Source organism: Frieseomelitta varia, unplaced genomic scaffold (genome assembly GCF_011392965.1).
Source record: "Frieseomelitta varia isolate USP_RPSP 00005682 unplaced genomic scaffold, Fvar_1.2 scaffold_875, whole genome shotgun sequence".
NCBI lineage: Eukaryota > Metazoa > Arthropoda > Insecta > Hymenoptera > Apidae > Frieseomelitta > Frieseomelitta varia.
Window position 1 is genome coordinate 403696 of NW_025110673.1, and position 27760 is coordinate 431455.

Sequence of the window (27760 nt, forward strand, 5' to 3'; positions counted from 1 at the left end):
GAATTATCCTTCCTTAGGATTTCTTCCTCAATCGCGAGCAGCCAATTTTCCATGGCTCGTGAACAAAATGTATAGCCCCCGTACGTGCGACGAGCGAAAAACGGAACGAAAGAGGGGCAGTGGAGTAATTAAAAAACAGCGCGAGTTCAGAGGAATTTGCAGAATTTAATTTATTATAGCTCTCCGACCGTTAGGGAAGTGGAGGGGGGAGGGGCGAGCAAACTACGCCGGTTTGAAAAGGACCAAATAAAGGATCACGAAGTCGTATAATACGGGAGAGAGAAAGAAAAAAAAAAAAATTCTAAAAATAAGAATTTCCTTTGTTCCTCTCTGGCGTTTCGATTGCGTTGCTTTTGAAAAACCCTATTAATTAAGCGTCGATTTTATTATGAACGAACGCGACAAGAACGTTGATTCTCCACGTGAAATCTTCAGCGATGAGAAAACGAGACGTTTCGTTCGCGTTTCAATGTAGAAAATTTAAAATTCTCTAATAAAATAGGGGAAGCACCGTTAAACACGATTATTTGGAACGAAATTAACTGGAACGAATGTATCAGTAAATGTAATTTGCATACGCTTAATCTAATCGTTTGGCAAAGTATTCCTGTTTCTCCTCTTTTTTCCTTTGTCCAACATTGAAGCAACAAACCAATATAGAACTCTTGTCTATCGTAGATTTCAGAACGGTCACTATTAAAAATATATATCGCAAAGACGTGTTCTTTGTACGTTTTTTGCTTCCTCGGAGATATAACTTTTCGATACCCAGCGCCGAACGTTACCTCGGAATTCCTTTCATTCTAGCCACGTGATCGACATTAATTCCACTCCGACCCTCGTAAACACGAAATAAAACTTTCCTTTCTCCCTGCTCCCAGCGAAACAATTCAGGTTCTTCATGGTAATTACGTTCTAGCGATTGCCTCTTCGAGAAAACAGTGGAAACACGGTTTGATGGAAATTTTCGATAATTGGCCGATTTCGAGGTGATTTATTTCTTTCCTTCGTTTCGTCCCGTCGATTCGTTTTTATTTCTCACTCTAGTTTTCCACTCCGAGACTTAATTACTCTGCCTCCAACTAATCTGAGCGCGTTGCTCGAAACAATTCGTGGAAACCATTTTTTATACGATCTCGATCTCGATCACATTACGTTTCAGTTTTAAATCCCATTTCTTTTAATATATCGAGACGATGAAAGAGAATTCCAAGTTCCGTGTTACTTGATATTTTTCCAAACATCGTGTATTTTACCTGGATTCCGTAATGTTCTGTGAATTAAAGCAATCGAAAGTATATATTTATTATGACCGGTTCTCGCTTGGTCCTTGGCGAATTAAATAAACGACATTTACAATCTCGTGCGGGCTGTTCTTTTCAGAGAAAAGTCGAACGTAGCCATCAACTACAATCGCGATACCCGACGTGACATGTCGAGTCGATGCAATTCCTTTCGCTCATTCGTTCCAGAAATGATGTTCGTTCGCGTTGTTTCAGGGACCGTGCTCATTGTTCCAGGAAATAGGAATTTATTGACCAGTATATATTACGATCCTTTGACAACGACGTTACTCTTTCTCTTCTTCATTCTTTCGTCGACAGCGAAACGTATTCCATCGAGATCGTAATACATCAATAGAACAGGACATTATGATTTCTTATCGCGAGATTTTCAGAAGCGACCACCCTGTTTTCTAGATCATGTCGCCGAACGATGTTGAACGAGTCTTTTTATTAGAGAAAATACTTTATACGTACGATGCTACGTTACGTGGAAGTGAGCTTTCAAAAGAATTTAGAAAAATTCTTGAAAATAAAAACAAATAAATTCGTACGTTTGCTTCCTTCAAATGTTATACTTGAATTTCCTTAAATCTCGTAAAATTTCAGAATCTAAAGGAATAGTTGCAGAAAAGATATTCGCGTTGAGCGAATATCGTTGGAATTTTCTTTCTAAAAAAAAAAATATAATGATTCAAACGATAAAATTAGCGATTAATAAATTTAATAATTATGAGCGTTGCGTCGACGCTGATAAATCACTCGTAACCAAGTTAAATTCTTCTTGTGGATTATATTATATCCAATCCAAGTGTATGTTGTTTGATATTTAATTCATCGAAGCATTTGTTTCTTTGTTAGACACACTCTGATCGATTTCTGTGTTATTTCTGGCACAGGATTATAAAGAGCGCGACGAAATGTCTGACATTGGTGGCTCAATAATTTCCAAGATGTTACAGAACATAAACGGCGGTTGTCAATTCATGATTGCCCTAGTTTTATGCTTTGTTCTATTTGTACTGAACCGCGGTGAGAAGATAGCCCGGCATGAAAACGTATTTCACTGTCCATATCACTCTATTATCTAATTAAACGCTCTGATTGTTTGTAGTTAATCAGTAAACACAGGTAATTACGATTCGGTCAGTATTTCACAACTGATGAGATGCAGGTAATTAAATCGTCGAAATTATCAGAATTTTCTAATTCGCTGTAGAGATTTTGTGTAACTGTGTCGATTGATGACTTCCTGTGGATTTTTGTATATGCGTTTGCTTCAATTATATATAACGAATCACAGAAATATTCATACGTTTTTTATTAGTATACTTTGAACCAACGACACGGTTTCATAAAACAAAATTCGTTTCAACAATGACGTATGTTGCATCAACAATCAAGCCTAAGTAATTGGCATTCTGATTGGTACGAATTTTGCAACTTATATCATAAAAAGTTCAAAGTTGGCAACTGTTGAATGAATTGAATGAATAAATACTTTCGTGGTGCACAATAAGTGTTAAAATATAATGTTCGCCTTTGTATAATTGTCAATTTTGAACGATTAGGACTTTCGAAACTCTTGACAGCGTATATTGAAATTGACGTTCTCGCAGCTAAGTTTGCATCGTCAGAAAAAAATATTTCTGCGATTCCTCTTTCTGATTTCTAAGAAATTCCAACAATAATTGAAACGATATTCCTCGTCATTTCTTGTAAAAAGCCTCGACACCTTATCTTTGCTCGACCGTTTGAACCGTCGAACAACAAAGAAATCCAAGAAAAGGGGAAATCCTTTGGAAACCGTTTCCTTTTTTCCCCAACCAAGCACTTTTTTGTTTGCCACCTTTCAACCTCAGCCCCATTCACCGAGCGTACTCTCGCGAACAAGAAATGTTCCGCTTTCACGCAAGCGGAAACAAACACGGAGCAAAAGAGGCAATCGGAGGAAACGTACATCGCAAACGGGACGAATGAGTCGCGTGGCGCCGGAAGTCAAGCCGGCAGCTTGTTCGCGCAGCTAACGAACGTGACATTAGTCGTGCTAATCCCGTTGCACATTGTATTTCGACGGTGCATATCGTTTGAAAAGCGACCTCAAAGCGAAAAAGCAAAAAAAAAAAAGAAAGAAAAAAATAGTGGGAGTTACGTTTGGCCCTGTTTTCAAGTTTTGCAGTCACATTTTTGAATTTTTCCGGGGAATTCGGCGAAATCAATTTCATCTCGCGAAGTACCGTAATTCATCTTTTCGAGTTTCCTCGAGTTTTTCTTTTTCTCTTCGTTCTAAAAATAGAGGGAGACAAATATGGAAGAACGATTGCCACCCGGAAGTGTAGTTTAATAAAGAACGACGGTAGATAGCTACGTCGTATTTCCTGTTCTATAATTTGACGATTCTAAGTAACTACTGTCTGTACTTCCGGTTTTTAAATCGATCTCACAAGATTATTTGATATCGTGTTCCATTTCTATTTTAAGCGGAGTATTGATATTTGTTTATAGTATTGTCCTTTTATACAGTTCAGTATCGTTCAGCGGTACATAGCTGCGTTTTACTTCCTGTGTTCTATAACCTAAGCTTCTAAGTAATTAATGCCTGTCTTCGCTCACGATCGGAAGACAATTTAACGTTGTTTAAATATTGATATCTGTTTGTAATATTGTTCTTTCGTTTCTGTCTCACATGCAGCGTGTCATTTAGTAAAGAATATAGGCAGTATATAGTCACGATTTATTTCCGGCTTATACGCACTTCCGGTTTTTCACTAACAATGAGAAGATCATTTAACATCGTTTCCTGTTTCTATTTGTTAACAAAATTATTCATCGTGCATTCGTTTCATTCCCGTTTCATTCAATTACTATCGGATAATATATCATTTTCTTTCGATATGGATTCATGTTTCATTATTATTTGCCATGTTTATTGCAGTCTCGCTGCACGCTACATTATTTATGGTTATCTTTCCGGATTTCGAATTCACGCGCGATTGTTTTATTCTTAATTTCTGTAGCTCGCGATCATGGCGTTTCACTCTGTTTCAGCCCGGTATATAATCAATCGTTTTATTTTCACTCAATAATTCGTCGTTCACTCGGCGAAAATCTAAAATTAGATATGAAACGCGGATCCACGTGTAGTGAGATGGAATTTTTTTCTGAACTCGTGCTTTTGTCGGACAGGCGACATTTTCAAAAATTCTGCGCTTTCGAGAACGCCGCGACTAAAAAAAGCTGTTGTCAATCTGTTTCTTTTGCACTACCTACTTTTTTTCCCCCTTTTTCTTTTTTCTTTTTTTCTTTCATGCGGTTGCTCGTTTGTACATGTACACGTCCCTTTTTATATGTGGTAATCGAGACAAATGTTTGAACTTCTTTCTCTGCGTGCTGCTATTTATTAAAACAACGTTGCGGTTATTTATGTTTTGTTCGTACCGATATAAACTCTCATATACAGCGAGTGTAGAAGGTATTCGTACATTTAATAAAAGGTTGCCGATATTTTAAACGCTTGAAAGTTCGCCGGAAAGAAATTTCGCCGTACAACAAATTTTAATTTAAGGATAGACTTTAATTTTCAGCCCCTGAAAAATGTGTTCGCACCATCCCGATAAGAAGATTGAAATCTTCTCTTTACAGCGATCCTTTAAAGTTTGTTGCAGAATTTCTTTTTTTCCCTTCAAGCTATAAGCGTTTAAAATATCGACAATTTTTCATCGCGTAAACGGTTCTACATTCACTGCGTGATGGATACGTATGTATCACTCAATCTTGCCGTTTTTTATTTTATCGCGCGATATACTGAGAAGAAACCGAGAGGCTCTTTAATGCCATTAACTCGGTTTATTCTACGGAAATTCTACGCTACCAGTTCTACGTTATTTTTTTATAAAGCAACATTTTTTTTGTCTCATCATCGATAATGTTCTTTCACTTTCGCTTCGATGCATCGTCGCGAGATTCGACGTGATATTTCGTTCTAATTACGGGACTAATGAAAACATAATGAGAATATTCAAATAACATGTGATTGTTTCCTTGATGACATGGTAATATTATGCAAATAATTCGCGAGGCACGATGAAGCAATTTTGATCGAAGAGAATCGATTTTATCGAACGCGGATCAATCTTTGTTTCTTTTACGGGTTTAAGGTCCTATTTATTACCATTTTTACCATTTTACTGGATTTCTCGTGATAATATTGAAATGTGATTGTAACACTGATATACAATATATATCACATACGTTTATAATCACTTAATCTGAAAGTTAATTAATATTAAAAACAATTGACGCCATATCTTTTAGTTCGGAAATCTTCGAATGTTACAGATGGAAGACTTTTAGTGTTAGAAAAACAGTATCGAGACGTTTAAGAAAGAAAATAAGAGGGCAATTTCCCGGAATCGTAGCGTCTCAATCCAGATAATACTTCGGCTTCGTTTGAAGCGTGAAGGAGTAATCGAGCAGAATGATTTCATCGCGAGTAGAATAGAGAAATAGAAACGAATCATATCCACAGCGAGGAACTTCAATCGGCTAAAAAGATTCGTCGAAGCAACGAAACACATCCAATTAGTTATTCAAAAGCGAATTAAATACCGCGGTTAATTCTACAACTCGTAACGCCAACGTCAATCAAAACTTCGAAATTAAATTCGTCATTGAGAGATCGTTCTACAGATTCCTATATACATATTTCAGTCTAGAGCGCGACTTCAAATCTCTGGCTACGTGATTTTGAAACGTGTCACGACCACGCTGCAAACATCAATCATTCCATTCGCTCCTGCTGTTATAACATACGTGCTCAAGCCTCGCACAGCGATAAACAAACAAGCAGAAGAACGAAACCACTCACTGATTCATTTGCACCCTTTTAACCGTGAGAAAACATGATCCACCGACATCTTCCTGCGGAAGAGCTTCGTATCGAAGAAACACGTGAGACAGCCACTGAGACTCGAATCAACCAAGTGCAAGTAGAAGAGAGCAATGTCAACAGTGGCGCGCAGAGGAGGATCTCGTCTGCTTCTGATTTTTCGTTGCACCGTGGAAAATCGCGCGTTGTTGATCGAACGTGGTTTCCTCGCGACTCGTTGGCGCGCGATCGATCATCGTACACCGGGAGGAGACCGATCGACCGAACCGGGCCAGGATCGAACGGCGGAACCGTAACACGCGTGCGAGAAAAAAGTCACGCGAGTTAGTGTGGTGGTGGTCACGGTGGCGGTCGCCGCACGAGTGTCGATGTTCCTAGACGGTTCAACGGAACGACGCTCGTGTACGCGAAATCTGCTGCGGCGTCTGCGCCGAGACGCCGCCTCCGTGGCTGCGTTTCGCGCGTGCCGTGCGTATTTCGGCGCCGCGGCGCGTCCTCGCGCCCCTATAATCTCGCAATAATCACGAAATGGAATACGACTACGGATGCCAACTGATCGATGGAAATTGTCGTTTGTCCTGGCACAATGAAAGGCTGATTCGGCGAGATCGTTCAATGGGGGATTGTTCGTTCCTTTGATGTATTGTAAGAAAAAACGAGGGATATTGAGAGAGGGAGAGACTTGAAGCCTCTTCCTCGTACAAGTTTGAGAACGAGTGCTTAAAATTGAAAAAATTAAATAAACAATAAATTTCAGAATTTTATCGAATTTCCCGCAGTGAAAGATACACTGCCAATTATTTTCTAACAAAACGAAATAATGAAAGGAGGCTTTCGTCTGTCAATAACAATTTCTTGCGTGGCTGGAAGTATTTTCTCCAGTTATAGAGGTCACCTTTGCGTTTTTTTTTTTTTTTTTTTTTTAAACAAGTCTACATATTTTTCCTTCGTTAAGTGATAGATGAGTCCAAGAACCTCCATCGATCTCAACTCCACCAAGGATACTAATAACGAGAAAAACACTGGGACTTATATTTCGGTACGAATTTCGCTTGGTTCTTTTCTTCGGCGTGGAAAAGATAGGAAAGTTTTAAACGAAAGCAAACAATGGAATCGGTTGGTATTGGAGTATCTGGTTTTCGATGCGAAACGTTCCACGTTTGTTCGATAAGATCAGAGTTGAAACGTGCATTATCAGTCATAGTCGTGCATATCGTGCTTTTTGCAACGACGTTTGTTAGCTGAACTTCGATCCATCTCTCGAGTTGCCGTCTCCAGATTTCCGGGGTATATTTCTTAGAATTCAATACGTATTTCTCAGAAATATATACGTACACATATATAAACGCAAAACTCTCGTTTAAAGAGATATTCTTTGTACTTTCACCTGTCGTTCAAATCCATTTCTTTTTCTTGTTTCTTTGATCTTTTTTTTTTTATTCGCTGAAAGTTGAAATTCCAGCTTCTAGTGTCGGAATTCCATTTCAAAACTTTGACGGGTCAATGTTTCTCGTTCCTCGAATTCCAAACTTTGCTCGATGTGTCGCACTCCTTCGGTGAATTCTCGCACTCCCTCGAATATAGAAATTTTTCCAAGTCACCGTTTCATCGCAGTAGATTGTTCCCAAGGACCTACCTATCTTCGAAAAAAGAATCTCCAACGTGATATTAATTTTTTTATCGTCGATTTAAGGGAATAGCTGCGGTGCCAGTAGGAAAATCTTAGAAACGTCGTAAATCATGAAATCGCTGGGAACGATATTCAAAAAAAAAATGACCACTGATCGATCGTAACTGGCCACTCGTGCAAGTAAGAAGTAGGTCGCAGATTAGTTCGATAATGTACATCAGTTATCGACATCTTGACATTCACAAAGAAAATTGAGAACGTAAGAACGAATTTGCTCTACACGAAAAGGTGATAAATGGCTGCGCTATCATTTTAGAAACTTCGATGAGTGATGTTTAACGTTGACTAGCACCTGGTTACCGCTAAGTGCTACTTGGTACTTTTACACTCAAGTTGATAATTCTTTAATGAGGTATACAAGTAAGGTAAAAAGTACTTGGGTAAAGTAAGGTAAAAAATCTTGAACCGCTTGCGAAACGCGAAATAATTACCGCACGTGTGTGTTGCATTTATTCATCGTCTTTTAATGTTGAAAAGACGATGAACAAATTTATTTAAAATTTAAAGCAGCACGTTCCATAGTTTAGCTTCTCGTTCTTAGGCTCAGTGTCAAATTAACTTTTAACTGGCTATTTAAAAATAAATTACTCGTAATTGGCTTTAAAATTGTTAAGTGTAATTTAATCTTGCTTCCAACCTTTTTCATCCGGAGACCGTAAAATAAACACAAAATAAAATTGAATATATCTAATTTCAGTTACATCGCATAAAGGCTACAATCGTCTACGATCTAACGAGGGTGATCTATTATTTGCGGGTAAAATATTGCACGCGGCCCTGAGCGTCACTATATCAATTGGAGCCACTTTAATTTAGGGTCTGGCTGTATCGTACAAGCGTTCAGATGTATGTACTTCATGCGACCTCCTTCACGTGACTTATATTCCACCCATTTTGACTGCACCAACTTGCAGAGAAATATTGGAAATGAAAGTGACTGAAAAATTGAATAAAAAGTAAAGGACGTACATACATACATAAAGGACGACAGCAGGAAGCAACGTTCGGAGATTATTACAAATCTGAACAAAGATCCAAGACGCGTAACAAGATGCGAATCTTAATAACTTCCGGGGTCGAGCTACTCCCCGAAGAATCGAATGCTCTTACCGGACCTTCCTCTCTAACCTTCGATCCTATCTGCATGCTCGAAATCGGATCGGAGGCGAGCTACGAACAATGGAAAGACGACGACTCACCCGTTCGGTTTTCATCGCAACGTTCGGGCGTTCCATTTCAATCGCGTCGAGTACAATTATTCGTCGCTTTTATTCCAACACCATGAACGTTAAGGTTCGAAATGAATCTCTCTGGTTTCCAAGTCGTGATATATCATCCCCGTACATTTCAACCTGTCACCGTACTGCGTTCAAAGTTCGCCGATCTTGGTAGGAGAAAAGAGAACTGTCGGAGAAACAGCTCGCTGGTGAACGACAAAAATCAATTCAGTCCGTCCTGTCTCGTGAAACATTAAATATTCGTGTCAAAGTATTTAGGTGCTGGAACACTAATCCAAAGTTTTCACCCTCTTTTTCGTCGTTGTAGTGCCATCTGGTTGTTAAGGTACGATTTTCTCACGGTAAAATAAATTGAGAAAAAAGCTTCGTTGAAAACGGAACCACATTTCATTGTCCATTTCGTGGTCGCAAGAGGGACTTAAGAGGACTTATTTTTGCCAGAATATCGTTACCAGAATAACTATTGTCTCCTTTCTGAGATTTGGTCTTTTCCCTAATATCCGCGCGTCTGAATTTTAAATACGATAATCACTTGGACTTCTTTTTTGGTTTAGTCGTTGAATTCAAAAAAATCATTATCATTCAAGTATTGTATCGGAGATTCATTTTTCTTTTCACAACTGTATACTATGTGATAGTTGTAAAAGGATAATAAATAATCTAAAAAATTAGGAAATTAACTTATTTACAGCAGTGATTAGTACCCAGATTATTCATTGAAGTAAATAGCTACGAACAACGAATGTTCTTCTCTTACACGAAATTCCAGTCGTAGAGTCGAGAGCCAACGAAGCCGCGAGAAACTCGGAGGAAATAACGAGGCGATTTGCTTCCATTTGTTCTTGTTGAAACAAACGCGAATCTGATCAAAAGTATCAAGGGCTCGACGACCAAGTTTCCCATTGTTATCGTTGCTGTTGTCACCATTTCATTCTTACCGTGCACAAGTAGCACATGCGCTTGCTCGACCAATAATATTATAAATTCACATTTTTCGTACATGCACGTGCAGTCGTTTATGCCTCAACTGCATGATGCTCCTTTCACTTTAGTCGTCCGTTGTTCTCGCGTCGAGAAAACATCGTGTGACTTTTCCCCTTCGACATGCACGGCCGCGCGCATAATCCGCACCCCTTTTTCGTTGTGCCTCGATGAACAACATGCTCCAGCTACATTTGCCAACGATTAACCTGTTATTCGATTCAATATATATATATATATATATGTCATCTCTTATAACTGGAGCACAAATTTTAACGTGTTTGGAATTAACGGCCACGGTGACAAATGATTTTCATATGAAATGGATTTTTATAATTGAAATCGTTTACATTGAAATATTATTCGTTTATCGACAAAACTCTGTGTACGGTGAAATTTTCATTCGTGAAACGTTAAATACAAATAGACCTCCGCGCGAGTTCGTATTTCGAAAAATACAATTCGAAAGATAATACCTCGATAGAGAAAATTCTCTTGCGCGCCGAATATTATGGAAAATACTGTTTTTCGCTTTGTTTTTGTTTGTATTGTGTCCATTCCGTGAAAATTTTCCACGGAATAAAAATTCGATTCTCAAATTTCGTGATTGTTAATTAATCTTTTCAAATTAATTACTGTTTCGGAACGACAGATTACGTAGAGGAACATGTTAAAAGAGAGTGACAAAGAGTGATGGATCTTGTTCAACGTTTCTGTTGCGTGCTGTTATTTGATGAGCGAGTGTACACGTAGGCGAGTTTGAGGTTTCATCCGAGACACGTTCCTTTGTTAGGGGTTCCAGGTGTTTCGTGAATTACCTGGAAACCTTGTTCGTCGTACTAGTTCGTTGAATAAATGATGGCATTTAGAACTTTGATGTAAATCAAACTTATCTGAAGGAAGTTGGTGCGATAATTTCGACCTTCGTCGAAATACGTCAACGTAAAATTCCTAAATTCCATAAGTTTTTCCTTCCTACTTTTTGTCCAACAAAGTTTTGTATTCAACATCGAGTTTGTACAAATTTTTAGAACAAAATTCAAAAGGTCAAAAGATGTGACATTCATTTTAATATTTTATGGAAACCGAGTAAAATCTTTCATTCTTATATTTATATGGAATACTTGTATCACTCTGGAATACTTGTGCAGCACACTTGCACATCTTTCTCTCTGAGCTTGAACGTATATATTGACGTAGTTTAGCATCTGCTGACAATGGATGTTCCAACATCGTTCGAAACACGGCTATTTCTTTCAGCTATTCAATGCCTTCCTTAAATAACTTAAATCATTTTTGTATTATTCTTTCGCTGATCTTCTCCAACTTTCTGCTTTTGCACGTACTTGCAAATTTAGATACAGAATATGAAAACACGAATTTCTTTCGCTGTCCATATACACTTCCATTCAAAAGCCAGGATTCCAGATTTTTTTAACTAAATATATATTAGTATTCTTAAATATTAATATCGTAATTAATCATGTTTACAACATTCAGTTTGTACAAAAAGGTACCTGTGAAAAGTCCAAACTTTTACGTGGAAATGATGTACAATGATGTGCCGAAACAATTGAAAATTACGCGACGTAGATCGCGCATCGTGCATCGCGCTTGCAAACTTTTGGATTTTAGTTAATTAACAACAAAATCACGAAACATCGCACGAAACGAAGATGACGTTTGTAACGCGCTGTACAAGTGCAGAAGACCGCGTTGCACAGCGAGAATCCGAAGAAGGTTTCTATTTTAAAGAGAAGTTTGCGGCCGAGAAAATTATTTACGGCGCGGCCCATTTATTTTTGCAGTTACGCCTCAAGTGGAACTCGGTGAAGGTGGCTGTCTCTCCCGGTTCAATCAACCGGAATGGTCAATTTAGAATAGTCTTCGGCTTGTGAGAAATGGATTTTATCGATACAACGTAAAGGAAAGGCACTACCGAGCACTTTGACCAAAGATGCTTCGAGCAATCGCGTCTACGCAATCGTGTACCTTTTGTCAATGAAGGATCTCGAAGGAAATGTTAACGGTCAACTCCAGAGGAAAATGTCCACCATTGTTCGACACTCTCGACTTCAGAAATATTACTTGAAACATTTTTGTCACGTATATTTCTTTTATTTGAAATCGTTAGTTTAGGTTGTGTTCCTAATAGTGATGCGAAATTGTCCGATCGTTCGAGCTATACACTTCCGAACTCCAAAAGTTTTGGGACACCTTTTATTTTTAATACTGAATGTTTACTGTAATGAAATTTTTAAGTTACACGTGTATTTTACAATATACCTGTTAATGCGTTGATACTTTTACAGATTATTCCTCATATAAACTATACAAAGTAAGTAAGTTCAAAGAGCTCGGAACAAATGAAGGTTATTTTCTATCAAGAATGGCTTGGGCTGTAGAGACATAATTTTCTTGTTAAAATTTTCAATTAATGGAAGAGTTTAGTTATAACGTTATAATGATGATGTGGCAGTAATTACATTATAATGACTAAATTGTTTCATCAGCTGAAGATTTTAACAATAAAATACATTTACATGACGCAAATGAATTTTGTTTTTAATGAAAAGCGACTTTCACTGATTGGCTCGTCCATTTAATATCAAAAAATGTCGAAACAAATGTAATGTTTGTCATAGGACTTTTGAGCAAAAATATATATAATAGAAATACACGGGTAATCGTGAAACTATGAAGAATAAAACGGGATTTATTAAAAATTATACGGATCGATGTTCGAATTCGTTTACTACACGTGCACACATGTATTTACACAGGCGTAAAATAGAGATATCTATACAGGATATTTCAAAGCTTTATTTGTAGAAAGAACATTGTATGTTGAAAGTAAAAGCATCGTTTTAGGTTCGTTCGAGGAAAAGGAAGTTAAGTCTCGAACGTTTGCGAGCTAATCTAAAAAAGAAGGATGTACGCACGAACTTACGTATATATTATATATACACACAGTGTGAGATGCTTTCTAAAAACTGTTATCTTTCCATTATCCGGCAAAGTTCCTCTCAAAAGGAATATTGTAACCTAAAAGACAAACTGGAAACCTATTGGAAAATAAATGTCTACTAGAAAAACGTACTCCTCCTTCTGAAACTCGATATTCCTTGACCTTAAACCCTACCAACCCCTAGATGTCATATCATCATTCCCTTTGCAACGTAAAAGGCACAAAGAGAGCCACGAGAAAGATTTTTAATTCACTCTCTTTGACCAAAACTCACAGTCGCAATCCAGGTACCATCGTTCACCGGATTTACCAGAAGAAATTCGGTTTTCGGTTTTCAAAGAACGACTCAGCCAACGAATCGATTTGGGGGGAAAGATGCCGATTGCGCTGCCGTAGAATCGGCGTTAATATTCGAGAAAGCCACGAGACACGTTCCTACGCGTTCAACCAAAAACCCGAGCGACCGTTTTCGTCGGCGGTCGGGATTGCGGCGGTTGAGCGTTGGACACAAAAGGCGTGTACGAGTTGCAGGATCGATAACGCCTTTAGAACGCTACCGGACGTATACACGCTACGAGGTGTAGAGCACGATGACCAGCAGCGACGTAGTAGAAGCCTTCGGTTGCCTCGCCTGTGTCCCTTCGGCGAAATCTAAGCCGTCGTCGCGAAAGCAACCCCGTACGGACAAGGGGAGGATCGAAGTGAGGAGGACTGGTCGTGTCTCGGATCTATTATCTACTATCTACTATGCACGGCGTACCTAACAGAGGTGAACGGTCGTATCGAATTGCTGAGAACCACTGGGTTCTACCTGGCTGCTAATAGGAGAGTGGAGAGCGCGGAATGTCCTCGTAAAAGCGAGCGAGAGGGACGAACGAGATTGAAGGGGATAGACGAGGACGACACGGATGCCCGGCTGGTGTTTAAAGAAGGACACTCGATATAGGAGGCATTGTACCCGGTTACCGTCAGCCGTTCCAGGTGCTGGAGGGCAGTCGGCTTTCGCCACGGAACGGGCATATACGCTTGCATTTCCTTCTCCGTGCGGGCGAAAGGAATCCATCGTGCGTGGTCGGTTGCACGGTCGCGTCGCGTGTTTGTCATAATTGTGTGGAGAGAGGAACGCGTGAAGAGACAGCAGAAGAGCGACGCGCGGCTCTCTGGCTTGTTCCTCTAGCCAGCGAGACCGACGGATCTTCGTCATTGCCGCAGTAGTAGTAGTGGTTGTAGTGGTAGTGGTTGTAGTCGTGTGTCTGCACTGGGACGCACAGCCGGCGAAACGCGCGCAAGTGGGAGAGAATCGACGACGGAAGACAGAGAGAAAGACTGAGGGTGGGGGAGAGGACAGCGAGCCAAAGGGGGGAACCTCGAGAATCGAGGAGAGAAAGAGAAAGAAAGAAAGTAAGGGAAAGAAGGAGAGAAGAAGAAGAAGAAGAAGAAGAAGAAGAAGCGACAGAGACAGCTGTGGATCGTGTGCCGCTCTATAGTGCGACATTCGACGACAACACACGCTCGCTGTGCTTCCCGCTGTCTCTTCTACACCGAGTGCTAATTAACTTTCGTATAGTATATACGCCACGCCGTACATAGACGCTCCTTCGCGTCTCCTTCGAGGACTCCTCCGTTTACAGATCTGTTGTGCTCTCTTCGCGTTCAAACGCCGTTCTTTGTTCCCGCGACTCCTTCGACCTCGAAGCCGCGAGTCGATCGACGCTGGACACTCGTCGATCGTTCACGCTCGCGCGCAAACTTCTCTGTCTTTCTCTCTCTCTCTCTCGCGCGTACATGTACACGTACGTAAGAAAGAGAAAGGATCGAAAGAGGGGAGGGGAACGTTCGTAAGGGCCGGTTTCTAACCAGACGCGGTTTCCACTTCGATCGAAACGATATACAGCAGTCCTCTTCGCGAGAACACGCGAAATTTTGGTGGTGAATAAGTGAAAGAGTCGCGTTCGAAATACAAGCGACCGAGAGGTATTTCAGGATTTTGTGGAAAAAAGAAAAAGGGGGAGAGCCAGTCGACGTTTTTCCCCGCGCGTCACGCAGAGTATTCGTCGGGATTGTAAACAGAGAGTCGCGACGATTCTGGCGAAACGAATAGACGCTCTTACACGCTTTTATCGTCGACTGCTCCGCTTCCAACGAACACTTGGCCGAGTGCAGTGTCCGCGGGACTTTGAGAAACGTCACCTCACAGAGGATGTGCAGAAGGTCGACCTGGTGAAGCAACCTTGGTCGATGTCATTCGGGCGACGGCCGCGTCACGAACGGGATGCGAGAGACGAGCCACGTGAATGTTGTACGCCGTTGAACCTTCCTTTCCGCCAGGCGAATTATTCTGGACCGGCATGGAGCCCGTGAAAGCCAAGTACGTAGTTTACATAAACATCTATTCATCGGAGAGCTAGCCGATGGAAATTTCTGAGAGTTAGAGAAATTTGTCGTCGACGATACGCACGAGCCTCTAGCTATTCTTTGCCTCCCGCCTTTTGATCCACGATTGTTTCCGCTCGATATAGAAATTGGCCCCTCGATGCTTCGTCGACGTTCAAACGCTTAGACCAATTTCTTCCCGATCGTTGGTTTTCCAATTTATGTACAGCCGAGTGACTGGAACGAAGACAAGCCGTATCGTAGAAAGCCGCGTTTTCACTGACACGGATAGGTATCGTTCCTTCGTAGTTTGTTGTTTTCTCCGCTGTACTTGCTGTACTTTCCTAAATAAACAAATACAACGTTCTGTTACGTCGCATCGTGTGGTTTATCCGTTTATGTTTTATTAGTACATACATCATGTTTCTCTACTGTTTATTTGCAACAAACATCTCTTTATAATGATAAGTTTCGGCTTTTACGGGAATTCGAGGAACGTGTCTTCTTTCTTCTATATATATTTTTTCCTTTTCAAAAGTTTAAAAACTCGAATCTGTTTAGGTTGCAGAAACTTATAATGGAGATCTTCTAATTCGTCATTTCTGATGTTTTTTTTTTTTTTTTTTTTTTTTTACTGTTTTGTCTAAGCGATTTTTTTTTTTTTTTTTTTTATTTTTTTTTTTTTTTTTTTTTTTTTTTACTGTTTTGTCTAAGCGATTTTATATTTTCCGAGAACAATTTTCTTTCAATTTCTTTCGTTCTCCTATGGTTTTATTCGTCTTGTCGCACTCAACGAGGAGGAATTTCGATGAGAAATGGCGCCAAACAATTTCTCGTGTCTCTTGATCTTCGATGGACTTTTAAATCGACGTGTTTTGTGTAAAGAGAATGTTTCTGATCCGAATCCGAATTTTTATCGTTGTCCATACATTTACCATTTCGTACACTGACAACGTGAAACGCGATGAATGGAGTTTATGCCAACACCGTTTCCAGGGAAGAGACGTTTTTTCGTTCCCTGTCCTTATGAAGAAATTCGTAAATATTTTGCGACGTGTTTCGATGGCCAATCGATTGATTGGAACCGGGGAATTCGGCCAGAAAGTCAATCAGGAACGAATTGCCCAAATAGAATGAGAGAAATGGGAAAAAATAATGGCCGTTCGATGTTTTGTCTCTGAAGCTGTTGTATCAAGCCTGTTTCACGTTTGAACAGATTGTTTTTCTGTCAAATTGGAGATGTGTGGAAAGTCTGTTTTTTTTCCTTTTTTTTTTTTTTAAGAGAATTTCTAGCATCGGTTCGATTCCCCTTGTTTTTTTTTTTTTATTATCGCTGCACACGCTACGAGATGTGTGCAGTATAAATTTTCGATAGGGGATATCGCTTGGTCGTTCTGATAATCTCGTCATCTTTGCAGCGGTCACGTCACGGTGTAGGTGTTGAAACCAGGACGTGCGTCAAATAGTTTTAGAATTTCCCTCGAGACAGTTCTGCGTAAATATCAAAACACGAGTTTTCACGAGTTGCAAAATCTACGCGTTTACAATTAACTCGAGTGTAAACTGGTTTAATAAAGTTACAGTCGCAACGCAATCAACCGTGTTTGCATTTCACAGCACCGTGTCACCTGTGATCAAACAGCATACGCGTAATAGCAATCGAACACATTCGAGCGCGTTTACAATTGAGCTTAATAAATTTGCCAAACGTTGCCGCGACGCAAGATTTGGAAAATCGAGGAAAATCACGATTGCACCGATTTTCGCCGAAAATCGCGTGAAATTATGCTGAACATTTTAAGATACGTTGGATTTCCTTCGTCGGGAAACTACGAACGAGAATGAGTTATCTCTAGTTCCCATTTGCCAACCAATATTGTTCTTTCAAACAGTGCCTTCATTTCCCTCTTGCAACGCAATTATCACCGTTGAAACAAACTTCGGTTTCGTGTACCTCGGATCAACCAACGACAATGGGACGTTACTAACGATATTCAAACAGACCTTGTTTCCATGTATGTATGTATGTATGTACATACACTTACACTCGTGCTCCCCTGCCTGCGTTAACAATCGCATCGTTGAGAACCGGGCATAAAGCTCCCGTTGAAAAAGCAGTTTCAATGCGATCTATTATTCCGTGAAGCCTCGTGCCCCTTTCGCATTCGACCCCTTCGTATTATACCTTTGCCATCGTCCTAAGCCCAAGACTCCCGGAAACTGCCGACAGAATTCTTGGCAGGCTTAGCTTTCCCTCCTGTGAAAATAGCGAAACGGAGGCGTCGACGATTGAAACAAAGAGGTATAATGCAGGGTATAATGACGGTGGAAATTTAAGCAGGGCACTCGTGCATTATCAACAATTGGGTTGTTTAATTTAGGAGGCGTTCGAACGCGCGGAATGTTCCATGCCCCCTCTGCTGTTCCTCGTAGAAATTAGGCTGCGATTTTGCTTCGAATCGCTTCGTTTTATACCTGTCAGACGGAGCTTGTTGCAGAATCGCGTCTCGCGTTTGCTACGTTGCCTTTGCACAATGGTGTCTCCTTTTGGAGTTGTTCTAATTACGGCTGACACGATACATTTCGTGCGACGTTCATTCGAAGCCTTTGGCACTTTGTCACGCGAGACGTTCAAAGAATCAGCAGACTCGAAAGGGTTGAAGTTCTCCCTTCGCAAAATGTCGTGTCTTCAGAACGATTTCCGCGTGGGTGGACACGCGGAAGTTCAGTCTGGTCAGTGGGGTATGGGAGTTGCAGAAACTCGCTTAGAAAGTGCTCCGGCTGTCTGCGTTTCCGTTTTACGATTGGCGGAATACAGAACGCTTGGTTCTTTTATGTCTTCTTCGTTGCGACTCTACTCTATATTCGGTGGAGTTTCGTTGTTTTCAAGTAAAATCTCCGTTTCGTTCCGCAAGGCACTTCTTACGAATTTCTCGAGTTCGTTCGAAGAATTCGCGACTAATCTTTTCCCCTCATTAATTTCTCTCATTCATTCTGCGACACGAGACAATGGTGTTTTCGCGTTGACATCCTTCCAGTGGCTACCGCTCGTCTCTTTTCATTTGAAAAAAGGGAGGAAAATCCACGAAACAAAGTCTGAAAGAAGCAAACGAGCTATAGTAACGAATACGTTATTAAGGAATAGAAAACGTAATCGACGAAAAATATTTTTCGCCGGTAACCAAGCGTATTTCGTTGCTTTCAATTTCTGTGTTCTCTTTGACAGTCCAAACAGTAAATCAAATTGCCTCGATCGAACCTGCGCATCGCGTCTTCTCCGTATAGATTGACTATTTTTTCTGTACAAAGGAATTTTCATTGAGAGTTATTACACGTATCGTGAATGCTAATTTTTTTTTTTTTTTTTTAATAGAAATTAATTACGAAACAAATTAATGAATTCAAAATGACACGTGAAGTTTTATCGAGCATAACTAACGAGAAGAAAATTAAGAGAGAACTTAGAATAAAAGTAAAAGAATCCTATAAACAGCAATAATACATTAACAAAATTCAAGAAACTGTCTTACCAATTTCTCTCGATTATTTTCCAATAATGCATCATCCAAGACGGAACAAATTGGCTGCTATTTCTTCGCAGTTTCATCAAAGTAATATCGTAACGATATTATATCGCGATATCACACGGATCGATCGGTAAACGGAGCGAGGGAGAGTTATCAGTCAACTAATTGTAACAGCATCGTGTGAATGTTCAACTATTCGGACGATCGGCGCAACACGGATGACATCATGAGCCGGATCGCCTCGAATTTCCGTCGAAAAGGAGAAAAATCGATATCACTTCCGGGTAGATAAGTATCCTATTCGTGTAAATGGCCAGGGTTAATCTTTCATCTTCCGTTCATGCATCGACCGCTTATACTGGGTGCTTATAGTCCGCTGAACACTGCCGTCCATCGATTATGGATTATAGCTTACATTATGCAGCAGGACAATTGTTTATGACTATGCGTGCGCCGATTGGGCACGTCTTGCAGCGATACTGAGGTTGGCTTCGTTACAATAACCATTCAAGGCACGATCTGTCGCGTGAAATGCCAAACGACGACACTCGTCGTCGTGTATGGAGAATGAGAAGAGGCGGAGAGAAGAAAAGTGCACAGGAAGTACGTAGATACATTCCGTTTGCGGGGTGAATTCATTTTGAATGTACTTGTCATATTTACTGGAAGGATCGCCTCTGTAAAAAAGTAGATAGATACAGCTGGATAGAATATTTGATTCTAGCAGAGTAGTTGAAGTAATTAGTTTGTAATTTCTCGTGAAAATTTTATTTATAGTAGATGTGCAAATTCGAATACGATTTCTCATAGAATGTACGAATAAATTCCCTCCCCTTTTTGTATTTCTTGCATTTTCACTTCTCTGATATATAAGTTTTACACTTTAATCGTCGAACATATTTAGTTCACTTTAAAGTCGTCGAACAGAGAAGTGAAATATTTTTTTCACGTGCCCAAAAGCTGTACCCAGGGTGAATGAATCAACTGCCTAAGAATCTTACCTTCTCGCCGCGATTAGTGTCCAGCCTTTCACACGATCGAATCGAGCTCCCTTTCGAATTGCAACAGGATCTCGTGTCCGTTATCTGGTTATTACAGCGTTGCACACTATGTATGCAGGCTGCTTGGTTCCCCGGTGAATTTAAACACGGTATTAAGTCAAATTGCAACGAAGCCTTCCACACGCGACGATCGTATCACGATGCATACCATCAACGTAAGCCGGTGTACGTGTGCGAGAAAATCAACTCGTTGCAGGTGGTTCCTTTAAATACTTTGGAGAGCCTAGATCGATAGGGCGTATTGGAGGATGATACTTCGTTCAAAGTAGGCTTTCCTATTTCATGTAAATGCACGTGTGCCCGTGCAGTAATTTTTTAATACAGAGGCGTCCCGTGTATTTCTATTTTTGCTTTTAAATTTGAATTTTGCTAGCAAGTATTTAAATGTATTAGTAAATGTTTAAATATAACATGCTCTCGAAAGTCTTAGGACAAAGCACCGTATTTGTTTCAAAATATTCAATGATACTTTTGTGGAAAAAAGAGTCTGTGAAGTGTTAATGTAGGTAGTTTAAAAATTTCATGACCTACCTATATAATAAATATTGATCATCAAAAATGTAGAAATAAGGAAGTGTAGTTATCTTCTTTCGACAATTGCCAGAAGTAAAGAAATTTCAATTTTGATTAAAATGGCATTTTCCTATTGAAAATCGTGTATGAAAAATAGAAACACGTTTCAACAAAATCTCTGTCACTCGGAGATTTCCTAAATTAAAAGAACGTGTAAATATATATATATATAAAAATACATATACACTTGTGTAAAGAACACGGATCCTTTATTTCTCATTCTTTCTTTTCTCTGGTTTTTTTAAGCACTCCGTTCTCCAGTTCTTCTTTCTCTCCGGTGTATTTTTTTTTTCGCATTTTACGGCTTTCACATTCTTCTTAACTTTTATTCAAGTCCTGAAACTTCTTTAGACGATAAAGAATAAATACGAGGATAAAAGTCCGAAGTAGAAGGTCTCGCGAAGTTCGAGTCGAATTGAAGTCGAAGAATAGCCTCTCCAGGCTTTCCCAAATCGTTTTTTTATAGATACGAAATGCCAAATCGAAAGGTCGACACCGCATGGGCCACGTCGTAATTGTTTACGATCGTCGACGCTCGTAGAATCCAAAGGGGTGTAAAATATTTACGACTCGTTACGCGTACAATTCGACGAAACATCATTCCCTCTAGGTACCAAATATACGTCATCAAGGCTGACATTGTGTGCGTGCAGTAGGTATACGTTTTAATCTTCAATTTTTCATGACATCCGTCCGTTTCATTTGATGGAGTTATTTTTGAAAATTGTTCAGCTCGATTTGTCTGCTCGTTGAATGTAACTGTTTGATCAGAAGTGAAATCCAGGATTATAAAATCTCTCACATCTATCATTCATATCGATTCTTCTAGTTTGAATGTTTGATCAGAAATGAAATTTAGAATTAATTAATTTTATTTAAAATTCTGTCTTTCCTCCAGTTGGATTCTTCTGGTTAATTCAACCGTTTGATCACGAGTGACATTCTGGAATTCTCTCCGCCGTTCAACTTGTTCTTTTGCTTAAATGTAACTGTTTGATGAGAAGCGGAGGATTACATTTTTAGTAATCGATACTCTCTAAGCGTCTTTTTTTTTTACACGGTACAATAGTTGAGCGGTAAGTTTCATGCTTGCAGAATGGCACCCGCAGGGATACCTCCGGTTACCGGTGTCCTACAGCCACCCACGGGCTCAACGCTGTCAGGGGCCACAATGGCCAACTACAAGAAAAGCTGGTGGAGAAGAGTGGCCCCATGCTTGGCGTTTCTTGCCGCTTTTTCCACTGCCATGGCCTTGCTCCTTGTCTGGAGCGAAGCTGCGGCCTTGAGGTAAGTTTCTTCCATTCAAAAATTGAAAAAACAGAAAAAAATTCACTATTAATCGTTACCCAGTTAACTCTTCAATTCTTTGAGGCACGGTGTTCGGCCTCCGGCGTGCAAAACGAATTAATCTCTCATAGAATTTCTCAATTTTCCGATAACGAGTTACTTCATCATCCCAGATTAAAGTTGATCTTCAAGATTTAAACTCCAACTTTCCGCTGTTTCGTATCTTAAGCACGAATGTACGCAATAAAAAAATTGTACAGCACTGTAAACTCAGATACTCCTAAAGCTGTGATTAACATCTACTTGCTTCCTCTTCGTTTTCCTTTTCTGCAGAATACCACCTTCCATTAGCCTAGCGAGAACGTACGGTTAAATAATTGAATGAGTTTCGTCCCTCTTTTTTTTTTTTAATTACTTTTTCTCCTTCGATCTTATGCTATAATCATTCAGAACGTTCGTCGAAATTTTGGCGAAATCAAACAAGCTTTGACATCCCATCAGTGGAAACGCGCGAAGAGTCCGCGAGTCGTTTTCATTTTCAAACTCGTCGCCAGTCTTATCGTAGAAAGTCAAATATTTGACCGCAGCTTTCTATCGAGATCCCTGCGACAAAGTAAAGATAATCTGGATAATTGATAAGGATTGTTTGAACTGTCATTAACACTGATTGACGAGCAATTCGAATAATTTTGGGTCGTTATATTTACATTTTTATGACGTGACGTGATTCATCTCGCAAGACGATAAAAAATAAAATGCATAATATTGTTTGCTCTTTAATTTTCACTTAACCTTAATTTCATCGTTGGATTGTTTTATGATGTAAAAGGTTACTAGCAGACTGATTTTTTAAGATGTTCTCGAAAGCAAACATTGCGCAGAATGCACGTAATATAACAGAAAAGGTGTAAAATATATAAAATATATATGCTTTCTCATATAACAATATTTAGTATGTAAAAAAATTTTTTTACCGAGATTCCTGTTTTTCTTTTTTTTCATTGTATGTTCTTAAAAATATGAATTTGTATGAAAAATTTGCAATTTGGTGATTAGCATATAAATACCAGAATGAATATAAAAGGATGCAAATATAAAAAGGAAACTGCTACATGCAAATGTGAACTCTCTAAAAGTCACTTATGCGTCTCTCGTCGATCTACAAAGTTCTACGTAGCCTCAGACACGTTAAAGAAATACGATTGTTAAACGAAGTTAATTACTAGGTCACTCGAGACGATTATCCTTTCCATTGGACGCCCGTAGCTAAAGGCCAGGCTCGACGTTTCTCTCAAAGAAAGGACGTTTAACTTTTACGAGCTTCTGACAGGACCGCTATTAAAATCGAGACTCAATTAATTCGTATTACTCGTTGAAATTTCAATCTCGAGCGTCCGCGAGCTGTAAACTCGTACTTCCACGAACTCTGAAAATATTTACATATTAAAAAGATTAAATCCTGCTACAATCGTCCTCCCCTCAATAGCAACAGAAACGTTGACAGTAAAGTGGAAGCAGACATTGATAACTAGACTATGGATTTTCATGAATTTATAGAAAATTTGAGGTCTGCATGACCTGTATAAAATATCTGTTACGTGTCCCCAAACAAGTCGTTATTTAGTTTCCACTTTTTTTTTTCAACTACATTCATAAAAGTCTCTATGGCGCGAATAACGTGCCCGATACAAATCGCAAATTCGTCATCCGATCTCCGACTCTAATTAAATTTGATGTAAAATCTGACACACGTAAACCGAAACTCGGAATCCACAGCTTTCACAAAATGACCTATTTAACGATACATTCATTGACTCGTATACCGAGACCCCGATTTTTAAGCTTCAATACCCACTGAAACGCATTTGCAGTAATAGACAAATACCGATAGACTCACAGAGGCATTCACAGAGGCCTACACAGCTCTACTATGCTCTTTGCTCAGTTTAAACAGATCATCACTACTGATGGAATCAAGTCCAGCACGTACGTAATCAGCTTGATTAATGGATTTCGAATACTATTTGAAAGTAAAAATGTTTCACACATGTAATACGTGCAATCAAGTCCCATAAAATAAATCATACTGTGTACGTCGCTTAGTAAGCTCACAAGAAAATTCAGAAAATCCTGCCTTAACTGTCTGCATCCGCGTCACTTTCCTGGTTACAAATTATGATTTCAATTTGATTTCAATTTGACAAAGCAGACTGTAATCCCCTAATTTGAATTTGAAATGCAAGAGGATTGAAAAGAAAGTCGCGAGACAAGGGGGATGAAAAGCCTCGGGTCTACTTGCGAGGTACTCGATCCCATCTTTACTCATCGTCACGCGTGTATTTACGGGCTTAATGAGAGACCGGCCATCGCGTCGGTGTACACTGTGTTAGATTAAAGCAGACGTTCCGTTGCAGGAGGCAAGCGTTCGACGCCAACATGACCAGAGACTACGTGTTGAACAGTGTCTCGATGGATAATCCTGAATTAGTCGCCTACATCAGAGAGGTTCAACTGAAGCCGACCACTCAGCAGGATCCGTGGAATGCCACCCAGACCACGGAGGAGAGGTACGTGACGGGTCTGACCGAGGGAAAGCGCGAGGGCGTGTACGTGGAGTACATCAGCAGGGTAAGAAGAGAGTCTCTTTTCATCCGGTCACGAGTGCCGTCAGTTAATTTGTTTCTAAAGGTTTCTGCCTTGCTTCCTACCGAGTTTCCAGAAGTAGTAAATATGTATATACCGGGAATTCGTTTCTTCGCCGAGCTACATGGCTACATGAAAAGCGCGAGACCATATTTCAAGTAGTATTAAGCGAAACGATGTTCGTTACATTGAGACGAAGTTTCGATTAGTACTTGAAATTCGCGTGGCGAAATGAAAGGATAGATTTTAATTGCGAAAACTTCGTGACAGCGTTAGTTTCCATAAAAGACTCGACGTCTTGCAATGCTCTACCATCCTGGCGTAGCTCGTTCTTTATTTCGATTTCAGATAGAAATGTAAAAATAATTCATTTTATTACGAATTTCATTTTTAAAATTTTACTTGTCACTCACCTGACGTTCACCACGTGAATTATTTCTTCTTGCAGATAGGTGCCATTTCCAGCACTGGCTGGTTAGAACGTAACTTGAGTTGGAGAGGCGTTCTGATCCTGACTGATCCCAGAAGCTTCTTCGAGGCGCACAGAAGCACGAGGAACCCAAAGACCAGAGTTCTTCACGCTTGTCTCAGTACCGATAAGGATACCAAAGAGGTGAGTACTACAAGTACATATAATATGCACTCGTAGCACTCGTTAATTCGTACGTACTTCACCGATCGAGATAAATCGCGCGATTGTCTGCCTAACGAAAGTTTTATCTCCAACGCGGGCTCGTTCCGTATTTCAGATTACTTATCATCAAGAATCCGAGGTTCAAGTTACCAAGTTAGGCGAGGGGCCCAATAGTCTCGTGTCGTCCGACGAGGGCCTACCGACTACGAGATTGAAATGCTTCCCTTTGTACAGCATTCTATTGGCCTACAGTGCCACCACGTTGGATTACCTGAGTCTAGACAGTCCGGATGCCCAAGACGGTCAGGTAACTATCGATTTCATCGAAAATTTCTGAAATTTCACGTTCCAACTGTGTCCCATGACATCTCGTACTTTTTTTTACGGTGTTTCACGTTCGAATATCGTTCTCCTTGTTGAGAGAATTTCCATGGCAAAGACACCAAACAGTTCAAATATTTTCTTTTCACCGTGATCGTGTTTGCTGCAGGTTCTGGACACAATCCCGTGGGAAACGACCAGGATATCCGTGGTGTCTATCCGCTGGAGCCCTCACCACAGTGAAACCGAGACAAAAAGCCTGATCGATAAGATGACTAGCAGACGATACAAGCTGATGTACACGACTGACACCGGGAAATTGATCTTTTTGTACAACGCGTTGCTTAAGATTTGAACTTCCTTGACTGTGCTCGCTACTTCAGACAGACATTGGGATCGTTCTACGATTCCTTCTGTGTGTTTTCGAACGAACGCGAGATACGATCCGATTTGACGATGAGAAATAATCATTTTTCCCCGAAACAAATGAAAGTTCACGTGCGAGGATAGCATCCGTGATTCCCATTTTTAATGATTCTGAATCAACGAAGTCTTGGATCATCGAAGCAGTCCCGATTTCATTGTCGAATCAAAAAGACATGGATCTTATCAACGAAACGTAGCTTTCACTTTCCGCAAAAATATGTTTCTTATCGCGCGCGTGCCCGCTCGATCGTAGAACCGACCCAAGATTTTTCCTTTTTTCGTCCGTTTAAACTCGATACATGTTCTAATACCGGCGAACGAATTGATCGATGACCCGCAAATAGCGTGTCTTTTCCTGTTTATCGTTACTTTGTACTTTCTTCTTTCCTTTTTTTTTCCACGTCAATTCAACAGACTGACAAAGACTGAGCGAGAACTTTCCCCGAGATATAGTTATCTGCAACGACGTTAATCGACTAGGGTCTCCGCGTCGAACCTCCTTCGATTCAACGATCGATCACCCTTCGCTCGCGCAAATGCCTTAATTTACTGGTGAAACCAAAACGAAAGAGACAAAATGAGCAGCAAGAGAGAAAACGAGAGAAGAAGTGTATTTAGTTTCGTATTTTCGTATTTTAGCGTAGGTTCGTTTTAATCTAAGGTTCTATGCCAGTATCAGATCTAAGATGATACCGGATAACGTTTTACGAATAATGTAAGATTTTATTTGGTCAAAAAATCGACAGCCTCGTAATCCTTAATACTCAGCAAAAGAAAGCGGGGAAACGAAAACGGATACGTAATTTAATGAGCGCTGTCGCAGTGATAATCGATGAGTTACTCGGATTACCTACACCACGGGCCTTATTAGCACGTAAGTCGATACTTAATTAAGCTATAGCAGAACACAATAAACTGGTTGTCCTTTGCTCCTCACCGAGGGAACCTTACCTTCATCGTTCCTTCTTATTGAGTCTTTCGTTAGGCTCCGCCGTTCATCGCTTTTACGACCAGTCCTTTATTGGGGACAGTTCCAAGTTACTCGACACCAATCATATTCGAGCGCGAAATTGCTTTCTTTATTGATTTTTCACCATGGCCCTTGTCGTTTGTGGCCTATAGAGGTTATCCTTCCACTCACAATCAATGGATTGCCTTTCTTCCATTTTCTCCTGGGATACAGACATTAACAAGCTTCTGTTAAAGATCTTAGAAAAGATCTTTCTAAGAAAAAAATTTATCATTTCTCTCGGATTAATTAAAGAGCATACTAAGTAAGAATATTTTTTGAATTAAAAACCGCCATAATAGGAGCAGAGGAAATCAACGCTTCAAGCAACGATACACGATTACTTAATTACGCTCTTCTTACGACGAACTTTGCAGGATTTACTGGTTGTTTCGATGACTATCGGTGATGGTAGCCTATTTTTGGTCAACGTTCGAACCGATAGTTTCGTTCGTGGTAGATTGATTATTCTTGTTAGATAGAGCGCTCGTTATCCGCAATGTTTAGCTAGTATTTGAGCAGACACGACACTCGGTTCAACATAGCAACGTTCTACGATCTGTTACTATCGATCTCGTCGAAAATTACGCGCTGTGCTTACACTTATTGATCATATATAAACACACCCGTACGCACTCATGCACTTGTACGAGTTTCGCTCGTTTGTACTTATGTTAACAAAAAAAAAAAAGTCCGTCGAACACCACCTGTATGATCGTTTAGCTTGAACGACGCGTCTTTCTCTTTATCTATTTTTTCCTTTTTCTTTTTTTTTTTTTCGTCACCCCCGAAGCACCCCGAGAACAGAAAGATTTATACGTACCATTTCATTTTCAGAGAAACGAACGAATTCTTTTG

At 40.0% G+C, this 27760-nt stretch overlaps 2 protein-coding genes across 5 annotated transcripts in view; one reads left to right on the plus strand and one right to left on the minus strand.

The window, feature by feature from the left end:
• LOC122536852 (serine/threonine-protein kinase 32A) overlaps positions 1–24999 on the minus strand; it is a 42163-nt gene extending 17164 nt beyond the window's left edge. For 3 of the 4 annotated variants that reach the window (XR_006308497.1, XM_043669573.1, XM_043669572.1), the window contains exon 1: positions 6151–6544. The gene's annotated coding sequence lies outside the window, so the exon portion shown is untranslated. Of the gene's footprint in view, positions 1–6150; positions 6545–24925 lie in introns of those variants that run through there. The other variant, XM_043669575.1, reaches the window with a different exon arrangement.
• Positions 13995–27738, plus strand: LOC122536854 (protein Star-like). Its single transcript, XM_043669579.1, has 6 exons — positions 13995–15416; positions 21678–21869; positions 24284–24497; positions 24961–25125; positions 25262–25453; positions 25637–27738. Exons 1-6 carry the CDS (start codon positions 15343–15345, stop codon positions 25820–25822), a joined length of 1023 nt encoding a protein of 340 aa, XP_043525514.1. The 5' UTR covers positions 13995–15342; the 3' UTR covers positions 25823–27738.
• Positions 27739–27760: the final 22 nt, after the last annotated feature.